The 12,996-nt window shown below is 42.8% G+C and overlaps 1 protein-coding gene across 5 annotated transcripts in view; it reads right to left on the bottom strand.

The window, feature by feature from the left end:
* Nucleotides 1–12,996, bottom strand: part of AKAP7 (A-kinase anchoring protein 7) — a 209,494-nt gene that overhangs the window by 167,759 nt on the left and 28,739 nt on the right. For all 5 annotated transcript variants that reach the window (XR_005778407.1, XM_040429141.1, XM_040429143.1 and 2 more), the window contains exons 5-6: nt 7,729–7,889; nt 424–536 (exon numbers count right to left, since the gene is read on the bottom strand). Coding sequence is in view for 4 of the 5 variants with exons in the window: in XM_040429141.1 (XP_040285075.1) it covers nt 424–536; nt 7,729–7,889 (274 nt within the window). In the remaining variant the exon portion in view is untranslated. The remainder of the gene's footprint in view (nt 1–423; nt 537–7,728; nt 7,890–12,996) is intronic.

The raw sequence follows: 12,996 nt of genomic DNA, 5'->3' as shown, positions 1-12,996 counted from the left end.
AGAACATACAAACTCTGTGCAGATGTTGTCCCTGATTGGATTTGAACCTAGGACCCAGTGCTGCAAGCCACCAGTGCTAACCATGCAGCCCAAACATGAGAATTTCTATAAGCTTTGTTACAACTGGGCTATACACAGTCAAAATGAAAAGCCTTTATTCCAGAATATCCAAGCGATATGCATCACTCATCAGTCTATGGTAGACATTTATCTATTTCCGTCAGGTTATATCATAAGAGAGCCAGAGAAATAGGAGCACTGAAATTGAGTCCATTTTTCTAATATGGCATCATTTATTTATGTACCCGGCCGGCTTTACTTGCAGAAACAGCAACAAAAATAATCATTTTTTTTCTATTTTCTCAGAAATCCTTATGTCTCCTATTATATAGGCCGGTTCTGGAACAAGTAATAAGAACTTACCTGCTTGCGTAGCTTTGGTGCTCTTGATAACTTCATGAAGGTCAAATGTGGTACAAAATCTTTACATCCAGTTACAGAAATGCCTTTTTCCATAAATATCTTCCCGGTGGCTTCTGTTAAGATAGAAAAATAAATCTTTTGAAATAGAAATACCTTCTTTTTTTTTTGTACACTTATTTAGGTATACAGTAAATCAAACTATAATTAAAAGCTATTGACATATTTTTAAACATTTTCAACAGTTTTTCCTCCACAGCTTTCATTTTCATTAAAACTGCAAACTGTTGCTTTCTACTCCACAGCGGCTCTGGTGTCAACAGTTCCGAGGTAAAGGCTACAGATCAAGCCATCAGAGCTCTCTGACAGATTCACTATGAAGGAGAAAGCAACAGTCTGCAAATTCTCTAAAAGTGAAAGCAGTAGAGGGAAAACTGTTGAAAATGTTTAATAAAAAACAATAAAAAAATTAATTTTAGCCCCAAATGAGTAGCATGCAATGGTAAAGGTGTAAAAAAAAATCTAACAGCAAGATAGGTGGTTTATAACACTAAACAATACAATGATTGCAGGTAGGCTGATAAAAAGAGACATCAATTTCAGCTCACAGAATATGTTGCTGCACTGATTCAGAGGAAGGCAAAATACCAAAAGGAATCCTCCATCCCCAAAAGGAACTGTCACTTTCTTCTAAATGTTGGCTTGGCTTTTTCCAAAACTCCCATAGACTGAAAGCACCATGTTGTAGAGCAGAAGGAGGATTGATACACCATATTTTTTGCCCTATAAGACCCACTTTTTCCCCCAGAGTGGGTGGGAAATGTCAGTGCATCATATGGAGAATAAAATAATAAGCTTTCCATTAAGGAGGTGCTCATTAGTACAGGAGTTGTGCAGTTGAGGAAGGCTGGACGGGCCGAAACACTTCCTGTTATATGGATTATAATAAATCATTCAGAAACAAGTACGCCTGCTGGGAATGCAGGACCGGTAAGCGGTGAATGCAGCTCTCCCTGGGCTCTGTACTTAACGTTTTCTGGTCCTCGGCTGCTCGCTGTGCTGATACAGCATGAAGACGTTGGCAGCCGTGACCTCACACTGGGCGCGTCGGGTCACAGCACGCCGCTGCAGGCTGAACTAGAAGAGTGTGGATGTGAGGAGCAGCGGCGTCCAGAGCCGGAAAAGTAAGTTAATTGTTTGCTCTGACCCTGGGGGTCTGATCTGAGGTCTGCTTGGGGTCATATGCACATTGGGGATCTGAATGGGGGGGTTCCTATTTACATTGGGGCTGGGATTTGTGGTCTGATTAGGGGTCTTATGAACACTGGGGGTCTGATGACATATTTTTTTTTTTTTCCTTCTCTAAAACCTACGTGCGTCTTATGGGCAGGTGCGTCTAATTGGGGGCGAAAAATACGGTATATTTTTCTAGGAAAAGATTCCGTAAAACCTGTAATTTATACAGTTATATCTTTGTTATTTTGCCCTGTAAATACCTATCGGTACAGGAGGAAGGTGTAATCAGTGACAACTCTGTATGCTCACTTATACCCACAGTGCCATCAATCACTGATGACAACTTCCTCCTGTACAGATAGCTGTTCACAGGAGGTGAAAAAAGCAAAGATATAAATGTATAAATTACAGGTTTTACTGAATCTTTTCCTACAATGATATACATCAATCTGCTTAGCTCTTCCTGCTCTACAACAGGGTGCTTTCAGGTTGCATTTCCTTTTGTGGTGACAGATCCTCTTTAATGCTTAATTACTTGAAATTAGTCATTAAGACAAATATGAAGAATGGATTTTATGATTTTTAAGTATGACTTAAAAAAAAATAAAAAAAAATAAAAAAATGATCCAAGCACACATTCAGAGAATGAGAGTGCTGCATAACATGTCCTGGCCTTCACAGTCTCCTGATATAAAGAGGACCTGTCACCAAAAAATGTGATATACATATAGACTCCTGCTGGTCATGCTCCCCTGAGCATGACATACTTCATTTTATGAATATGGTTCCCCCTGTTGTGGAGTTATGTCCCCTAAGAATTCCGGCACCATACACTGTATGTAAATCCAGAGCGACCAGCCAATGAGCCAGTCACTCCTTTGTGCTAGCAGAGGTTTCTCCCCCACGTGACAATCTCTGTCCAATTACAGCGTGATCTCACTGCATCATAGTTCTGATCGGACAGCATCTCAATCAGATGGGAGTAAAATCCAAGCGAGAAGAGCCCAGCTGCCTCAGAAGAGAGCCTAGCGGCCGCAGAGGAGCAGCTATGATGCAGCGTGGTCTTGAGAGAACTGCTAGTTCTGGAGATCACATTGAAATTGGATTCTCTGTGACAGAGACCGTCACAGTGGAGTGAAACCTCCCCTAGCAAACAAGAGGAGTGACTGGCTATACCTCTGAGGCTACTCGCTCCAGATTTTCATATGTGGTGCTGCAATTCTTGGGGGGGCATAACTCCACAACGGAGGAACCCATATTCATAAAAAGAAATTGAATGGATCGGAGGAGGCGCCTGAGTAGTGTGCTCTACATTCATTTGTATGGGACTTCCGAAAATAGTCAATCACGTGTGCTCTGCTATTTTTAGAACTTACATAGAAATACAGTGCCTTGCAAAAGTATTCACCCCCTCTACTTTTTTCGTATTTTGGTTCCTCACAACCTGGAATTAACATGGATTGTTTGAGGATTTGCATCATTTAATTTACAGAACATGCCCACAACTTTGAAGATGTTTTTTTTTTTTTTTTTTTATTGTGAAGCAGACAACAAATAGGACAAAATAACAGACAAAGTCAATGTGCATAACTATTCACCCCCCTACAGTCAATACTTTGTAGAGCCACCTTTTGTGGCAGTCACAGCTCCAAGTCGCTTTGGATAAGTCTCTATGAGCTTGCCACATCTTACCACTGGGATTTTTGCCCATTCTTCCTTGCAAAACTGCTCCAGCTCCTTCAGGTTGGATGGTTTGCGCTTGTGAACAGCAATCTTTAAGTCTGACCACAGAATTTCTATAGGATTGAGATCTGGGCTTTGACTAGGCCATTCCCACACATTTACATGTTTCCCCTTAAACCACTCAAGTGTTGCTTCAGCAGTGTGTTTGGGGTCTTTGTCCTGCTGGAAGGTGAACCTCCGTCCTAGCCTCAGATCACGCACAGAGTGGTACAGGTTTTGCTCAAGAATATCCCTGTATTTAGCACCATCCATCTTTCCCTCAACTCTGACCAGTTTCCCAGCCCCAACTTCTGAAAAACATCCCCACAGCATGATGCCTCCACCACCATGTCTCACTGTGGGGATGGTGTTCTTTGGGTGATGTGATGTGTTGGGTTTGCACCAGACATAGCGTTTTCTTTGCTGGCTGAAAAGTTCAATTTTATTCTCATCAGACCAGAGCACCTTCCCCCATACATTTTGGGAGTCTCCCACATGCCTTTTCACAAACTCACAACATGCCTTTTTGTTTTTAGCTGAAAGTAATGGCTTTCTTCTGGCCACTCTGCCATAAAGCCTAACTCTATGGAGCGTACGGCTTATTGTCGTCCTATGTACAGATACTCCAGTCTCTGCTGTGGAACTCTGCAGCTCCTCCAGGGTTACCTTAGGTCTCTGTGCTGCCTCTCTGATTAATGCCCTCCTTGCCCGGTCCGTGAGTTTTGGTGGGCGTCCGTCTCTTGGCAGGTTTGCTGTTGTGCCGTGTTCTATCCATTTGGTTATGATAGATTTGATGGTGCTCCTGGGGATCATCAAAGATTTGGATATTTTTTTATAACCTAACCCTGACTTATACTTCTCAACAACATTGTCCCTTACTTGTTTGGAGAGTTCCTTGGTCTTCATGGCAGTGTTTGGTTAGTGAGGCCTCTTGCTTAGGTGTTGCAGCCTCTGGGGCATTTAAAAAAAAGGTGTGTATATGTAATGACAGATCATGTGACACTTAGATTGCACACAGGTGGACATCATTCCACTAATTATGCGACTTCTGAAGGTAATTGATTGCACCAGAGCTTTTTATGGGCTTTCTAACATAGGGGGTGAATATATACACACATTCCAATTTTCTGTTTTCTATTTCTAAACAATAGTTCTATTTATATATTTTTCTCATTTCACTTCACCAACTTAGACTATTGTGTTCTGATCCATCACATAAAATTCAGATTAACAAAACATTGTAACAAAACAATAACAAACACAGGTGCACTCTGCAGTATCACTAAATCCTCAAACTGATTTTAAAATTGAGAGATTAGTCAACATGTCCTACGGTGTAGAACATGTCTAAGCCCGGACACCGCGACAAGGTTTCTCAAGTAGCCCGGGACCCTACACTCTCCTACCTGAGCCGTATGGGCGATACCAGGAGCCAGTGGGCAAATTACAGGAGCATAAGGCCGACTCATAAACAACTCACCAGTTACCTCCAGCATGTGGCCATGCTTGCAATGGGAGGAGGGAGGAGTCTGTGAGTCCCACTCAAGACTTGCTGATATGTCCCAGGCCTCACAGGTGCACCTAAATGTGACCTGTAGATGGAAAACAGGCACATTTAAATAGGAGTTTATACACCTCCAGGAATCTATATATACAAACTAAGAAGACAGGTTGGCATTAGCAGGAGGTGCTTCAAACCCACATGCAGTTGTGCATATATATATGGGAGCAAATCCTGCACTTGTGGCCCGTTGCTAATGGCAATCCCCAGCAAAATGCATACAATGGAGGATGCCCGCGGCGAACCACAAGTACCACAATAGACATCCTACACAAGGTAGGAGAGTGTAGGGTCCCGGGCTACTTGAGAAACCTTGTCGCGGTGTCCGGGCTTAGACATGTTCTACACCGTAGGACATGTTGACTAATCTCTCAATTTTAAAATCAGTTTGAGGATTTAGTGATACTGCAGAGTGCACCTGTGTTTGTTATTGTTTTGTTATATTGTTATATTAATTATTACATCCGCACTTGTTACCTTGTGTAGGATGTCTATTGTGGTACTTGTGGTTCGCCGCGGGCATCCTCCATTGTATGCATTTTGCTGGGGATTGCCATTAGCAACGGGCCACAAGTGCAGGATTTGCTCCCCTATATATATGCACAACTGCATGTGGGTTTGAAGCACCTCCTGCTAATGCCAACCTGTCTTCTTAGTTTGTATATATAGATTCCTGGAGGTGTATAAACTCCTATTTAAATGTGCCTGTTTTCCATCTACAGGTCACATTTAGGTGCACCTGTGAGGCCTGGGACATATCAGCAAGTCTTGAGTGGGACTCACAGACTCCTCCCTCCTCCCATTGCAAGCATGGCCACATGCTGGAGGTAACTGGTGAGTTGTTTGTGAGTCGGCCTTATGCTCCTGTAATTTGCCCACTGGCTCCTGGTATCGCCCATACGGCTCAGGTAGGAGAGTGTAGGGTCCCGGGCTACTTGAGAAACCTTGTCGCGGTGTCCGGGCTTAGACATGTTCTACACCGTAGGACATGTTGACTAATCTCTCAATTTTAAAATCAGTTTGAGGATTTAGTGATACTGCAGAGTGCACCTGTGTTTGTTATTGTTTTGTTATATTGTTATATTAATTATTACATCCGCACTTGTTACCTTGTGTAGGATGTCTATTGTGGTATTTGTGGTTCGCCGCGGGCATCCTCCATTGTATGCATTTTGCTGGGGATTGCCATTAGCAACGGGCCACAAGTGCAGGATTTGCTCCCCTATATATATGCACAACTGCATGTGGGTTTGAAGCACCTCCTGCTAATGCCAACCTGTCTTCTTAGTTTGTATATATAGATTCCTGGAGGTGTATAAACTCCTATTTAAATGTGCCTGTTTTCCATCTACAGGTCACATTTAGGTGCACCTGTGAGGCCTGGGACATATCAGCAAGTCTTGAGTGGGACTCACAGACTCCTCCCTCCTCCCATTGCAAGCATGGCCACATGCTGGAGGTAACTGGTGAGTTGTTTGTGAGTCGGCCTTATGCTCCTGTAATTTGCCCACTGGCTCCTGGTATCGCCCATACGGCTCAGGTAGGAGAGTGTAGGGTCCCGGGCTACTTGAGAAACCTTGTCGCGGTGTCCGGGCTTAGACATGTTCTACACCGTAGGACATGTTGACTAATCTCTCAATTTTAAAATCAGTTTGAGGATTTAGTGATACTGTAGAGTGCACCTGTGTTTGTTATTGTTTTGTTATATTGTTATATTAATTATTACATCCGCACTTGTTACCTTGTGTAGGATGTCTATTGTGGTACTTGTGGTTCGCCGCGGGCATCCTCCATTGTATGCATTTTGCTGGGGATTGCCATTAGCAACGGGCCACAAGTGCAGGATTTGCTCCCCTATATATATGCACAACTGCATGTGGGTTTGAAGCACCTCCTGCTAATGCCAACCTGTCTTCTTAGTTTGTATATTAACAAAACATTGAACTTAAGGCTATAATAAAACAAAATACGAAAAAAGTCAAGGGGGTGAATACTTTTGCAAGGCACTGTAAATAGATAGCACACAGCGCATGTATGCTTTATTCTCCTTCACTTTCGGGGGCCGAGTCTGGAGATAGGTGCAGGTCTCAGATGTAGGATCTACATCTAACTGACTTTGATGGCATATCTTAGTGATATGCAATCAAAGTCTGAGATGGTACAACCCCCCTTTAGAGAGGACCTAGCCACGTCCCCACAGAAGTGCAGCTGGTTGCATATTATTCCTTTGAAAATGAAGACTATTAAAAGGTTAGTGAGTTTTCAGAAAACTTTTGATATGCCATAGAGATGTCAGTTTTGTCATATATCATGTGACATATGTCATTTCTGTCATCAGTGGGGGTCCGAGTGCTGAGACCCCCACCAATTGCTACAATGAGGAGTGCTTTCCCTCTCCTTACTGCAGGAGCGGAAGGGAGATAGACTCAAAAGAATGTCTATGGGCCTGTCTCATTTCTTTCTCCTGCAGAGCACATTCTGAAACAGCGTCTCTCCTTGTTCTAGTGATTGGTGGGTTTCACAGAACTCCGACCCCCACGATCAAAACTTCTGATGACTACAGTGTCATCTCTATGACATATCAAAAGTTTTCTGAAAACTCAGTGACCCTTTAAAGGCTGCAAATGAAAGAAACTGTTATAATCTGGGCTAGGTTACGGCGTGGTGGCTATGGCTTCCCTGTCTGCTAGTGTTTCTCTGTAAAGACCAGTTTGCTGAATGGGAATAGAGCTGAAATACACTTGTTAATGCAAGAACAAAAAGAGTACAAAAAAAGGGGAGTTTCTTACCGGTTATTTGCTTAAGAGCAGCTATGGAGGCTTCATCTGTCAAATTTACATATACAACTTCATGCTTGAAGTCAGAGATTCCACTAAATGGCAGAACTAAAACATTTCTCTGAAGGATTTCCTCAATTGGCTTTTTGCTGTCCAAAAGTGCGCTTGTTGCCCTTGAAAGTCAAAAAAGAGCTGACATTAAACAGGTACCATCCATTCATTATTTCAATTAAAGGGACACTGACAGGCCAAAACAGCATATATAGTTAGATATATCACATTACAGGTCTTATACAGTCTTTTAAAAGCATATAAGTATCCCCCCTGTCCACCTTATAAAGAGCGAAATATAAAGTTTTATAACCTGCTTCTCCTGTCAGCAATCTGCCCAAGGGGCGGCGTTTCATGTGAAAATGCGCCCAGCCAGCCTTCCCAACTGCCGTTCTTAAGCCCCGCACAGCTCATCATTATTCACTTCGCTGGGCGGCGGCTAGAACTCTCCCCAGTCCCGATCCTGCGCCTGCGCAATTCAATCCTCCGGGCATCGTTCATGCCCAATCTTCTGCGCCTGCGCCCCGCCGTGCCGTTAGATCGCGCCTGCGTACACACACCAGCCTGCGTCTTCGAGGCAGCTGCAGCCTGAAATCAGGTAGTGTCCTCGTAATACACACCCCCCCCCGATCTGTGGCTGTGCCCCCCATCTGTGCCCCTCCAAGCCCCCCTTGTGTCCGCCTGCAGCTCATCTGTTCCTGCGCTCATCTCCTAGAGGCAGCTGCCCTGATGCGGTCCGCCCCCTCCCTGCCCCATGCATTCATTCTCACCCGCCCCTCTTGCCCCAGCCTCCCTCAATGTTGGCAGCCGTACCCCCCCGATCCCCCCCCCCCTTTCCAGCGCTGCCCCCGGTCCCCTGCTGTGTGTGATGGCGGCGGCTTCATTCCTGAGCCGCCGCCATCAGCAGAGAGTGTCAGCTCTATGCTGACACTCTCCTGTAACCCCATAGATGCCGCGGTTGCGGCATCCATGGGGTTAATAGAGGGAGGAAGCTCCCTCTCTCAACCATCAGGGCTGCAGCGCTGTGATGGCAGCGCCCAATGGTTGCCATTGGTTTCATGATCCAAGAGGGACTTGATAAAAAAAGAAAGTGAAAATACTAAAAATGAAAAATAAAAAAATAACTAAAAATGTAAATTAAAATAAGAAATTGCCTTTTCCTATAAAAAAAAATGAAAAAATAAAATAAAATACACATATTAGGTGTCACCGCGTCCGTAACGACCGTCTCTATAAATATATCACATGATAGACCCCGTCCGATAAACACTATAAAAAAAACAGTGCTAAAAAAGCTATTTTTGTCACCTTACATCACAAAAAGTGCAACAGCAAGCAATCAAAAAGGCTTATGACCCCCAAAATAGTACCAATCAAACCGTCATCTCATCCCGCAAAAAATGATACCCTATTTAAGACAATCGCCCAAAAAATAAAAAAGCTATGGCTCTCAGACTATAGAGACACTAGAACATCATTTTTTTGGTTTCAGAAATGCTATTATTGTGTAAAACTTAAATAAATAAGAAAAAGTATACATATTAGGTATTGCCACGTCCGTAACGATCTACTCTATAAAACTATCACATGACCAAACTCCTCAGATGAACGCTGTAAAAATAAATAAATGAAAACTGTTCCAAAACAGCCAATTTTTGGGTCACCTTGCCCCATAAAGTGTAATAATGAATGATCAAAAAATCCTATGTACCCAAAAATGGTACCAATAAAAACCTCAACACTTTCTGCAAAAAACAAGCCCCTGCACAAGATGATCGGCAGAAAAATAAAAAACATATGGCGTTCAGAAAAAAAATCCAGCAAAATCTGCCTTCCAAAAACCGTACGGTATTCCTTTCCTTTTGCACCCTGCCGTGTGCCCGTACAGCAGTTTAAAGTTTACGACCACATGTGGGGTGTTTCTGTAAACCGCGGAATCAGGGTAATAAATATTGAGTTTTGTTTGGCTGTTAACCCTCAATGTGTTAAAGAAATTTTTTTTTATAAAATGGAAAATCTGCCAAAAAAGTGAAATTTTGAAATTTCATCTCCATTCTCCTTTAATTCTTGTGGAACGCCTAAAGGGTTAACAAAGTTTGTAAAATCAGTTTTGAGTAACTTGAGGGGTGTAGTTTCTACAATGGGGTCATTTATGGGGGTATCTACTATGTAGGCCCCACAAAGTGACTTTAGACCTGAACTGGTCCTTAAAAAGTGGGTTTTGGAAATTTTCGTAAAAATTTTAAGAATTGCTTCTAAACTTCTAAGCCTTCTAACGTCCTAAAAAAATAAAATGACATTTCCAAAATAATGCCAACATAAAGTAGACATATGGGGAATGTTAAGTACTAAATATTTTATTAAGTATGACTTTCTGTTTTAGAAGCAGAGAAATAGAAATTTGGAAAATTGTGAATTTTTCAAAATTTTTGGTAAGTTTGGGAGTTTTTCATAAATAAAGGTGAAATATATTGACTCAAATATCCTCTGGATAGATTATCAGCTTCTGATCGGCGGGGGTCCGACACCCCCGCCGATCAGCTGTTTGAGAAGGCAGCGGCACTGGCAGTAGTGCCACGGTCTTCTCGCTGTTTACCGCAGGCCCAGTGACGTCACGACTAGTATCACTGGCCTGGGCGGGGCTAAGCTCTATTCAAGTGAGCTTTGCTGCTCCAAGTGCCCAAAGCAAACCAGACTGAAGAGGGGAGGGCTGCTTTAGTTGCTCATATCTTGGTATTGGTACCAGCTAGAAATATGGGTCTTGTTTGAAAGCTGTCATTCCAACCTTTCAAACGATACCAGAATCACAGCATTACACTGCGTGCAGAATTATTAGGCAAATGAGTATTTTGACCACATCATCCTCTTTATGCATGTTGTCTTACTCCAAGCTGTATAGGCTCGAAAGCCTACTACTAATTAAGCATATTAGGTGATGTGCATCTCTGTAATGAGAAGGGGTGTGGTCTAATGACATCAACACCCTATATCAGGTGTGCATAATTATTAGGCAACTTCCTTTCCTTTGGCAAAATGGGTCAAAAGAAGGACTTGACAGGCTCAGAAAAGTCAAAAATAGTAAGATATCTTGCAGAGGGATGCCGCACTCTTAAAATTGCAAAGCTTCTGAAGCGTGATCATCGAACAATCAAGCGTTTCATTCAAAATAGTCAACAGGGTCGCAAGAAGCGTGTGGAAAAACCAAGGCGCAAAATAACTGCCCATGAACTGAGAAAAGTCAAGCGTGCAGCTGCCAAGATGCCACTTGCCACCAGTTTGGCCATATTTCAGAGCTGCAACATCACTGGAGTGCCCAAAAGCACAAGGTGTGCAATACTCAGAGACATGGCCAAGGTAAGAAAGGCTGAAAGACGACCACCACTGAACAAGACACACAAGCTGAAACGTCAAGACTGGGCCAAGAAATATCTCAAGACTGCTTTTTCTAAGGTTTTATGGACTGATGAAATGAGAGTGAGTCTTGATGGGCCAGATGGATGGGCCCGTGGCTGGATTGGTAAAGGGCAGAGAGCTCCAGTCCGACTCAGACGCCAGCAAGGTGGAGGTGGAGTACTGGTTTGGGCTGGTATCATTAAAGATGAGCTTGTGGGGCCTTTTCGGGTTGAGGATGGAGTCAAGCTCAACTCCCAGTCCTACTGCCAGTTTCTGGAACACCTTCTTCAAGCAGTGGTACAGGAAGAAGTCTGCATCCTTCAAGAAAAACATGATTTTCATGCAGGACAATGCTCCATCACACGCGTCCAAGTACTCCACAGCGTGGCTGGCAAGAAAGGGTATAAAAGAAGAAAATCTAATGACATGGCCTCCTTGTTCACCTGATCTGAACCCCATTGAGAACCTGTGGTCCATCATCAAATGTGAGATTTACAAGGAGGGAAAACAGTACACCTCTCTGAACAGTGTCTGGGAGGCTGTGGTTGCTGCTGCACGCAATGTTGATGGTGAACAGATCAAAACACTGACAGAATCCATGGATGGCAGGCTTTTGAGTGTCCTTGCAAAGAAAGGTGGCTATATTGGTCATTGATTTGTTTTTGTTTTGTTTTTGAATGTCAGAAATGTATATTTGTGAATGTTGAGATGTTATATTGGTTTCACTGGTAAAAATAAATAATTGAAATGGGTATATATTTGTTTTTTGTTAAGTTGCCTAATAATTATGCACAGTAATAGTCACCTGCACACACAGATATCCCCCTAAAATAGCTAAAACTAAAAACAAACTAAAAACTACTTCCAAAAATATTCAGCTTTGATATTAATGAGTTTTTTGGGTTCATTGAGAACATGGTTGTTGTTCAATAATAAAATTAATCCTCAAAAATACAACTTGCCTAATAATTCTGCACTCCCTGTATATCCAGTATATCAGAAGATATAGCTGTTAGAAATCGAGTCAGGATTGAATACTGTTTTTTACTTTCACTTTCAGCAGGGCACTTGGGAGCTGTTTTTCAGCAGAATAAAAGTGCATTTCCTGGACTTGGAATACAGACATAGTACACACAGGTATGCTTGGAAAGTGTTTGCAATCTTCTGTGGGGCAGTGCTCTTAGTTAGGCCTCATACAGACAAACGTATTTTAATTCCGTGTCCGTTCCGTTTTTTTTGCGGACCGTATACTGAACCATTCATTTCAATGGGTCCGCAAAAAAAATGGAAGGTACTCCGTGTGCATTCAATTTCCGTATTTCCGTTCCGCAAAAAAACTGAACATGTCCTATTATTGTCCGCATTACGGACAAGGATAGGACTGTTCTATTAGGGGACAGCTGTTCCGTTCTGCAAAATACAGAATGCACACGGATGTCACCCGAATTTTTTGCGGATCTGTTTTTTGCGAACCGCAAAATACATACGGTCGTGTGCATGAGGCCTTATATTGGTGAAAATTAGGTGACATACTCTCTTTAATAAATCAGCTGCATATCTGGCCCTCTGTGCGCCAGAAACTCTAATCTACGGCAGCTGTGGTCTGGCGTACACTTGATCTATAATTTATGCCAGTTTCTGGTGTAAATTATAGTAAATCTGGTGGGCCAGAGGAGGCCACATCCCTACTTCTAGGCCTCGCCACTTTAGAAAAGTGTCAAGAAGCACAAAAAGTTTAAATTACGTTTCCATCTATGTTTAGGAGTCCAGGCGGCTGTACTATCAGTGACTGACTGATATCTGTAGGCAAGCTAATACAGAGAAGGCTGCCAATCA

The sequence above is a fragment of the Bufo bufo genome, chromosome 4 (assembly GCF_905171765.1).
Source record: "Bufo bufo chromosome 4, aBufBuf1.1, whole genome shotgun sequence".
In the NCBI taxonomy this organism is placed as follows: domain Eukaryota; kingdom Metazoa; phylum Chordata; class Amphibia; order Anura; family Bufonidae; genus Bufo; species Bufo bufo.
Note: the sequence above shows the minus strand (reverse complement) of the source record. Positions and strands in the feature narration are given on the sequence as shown.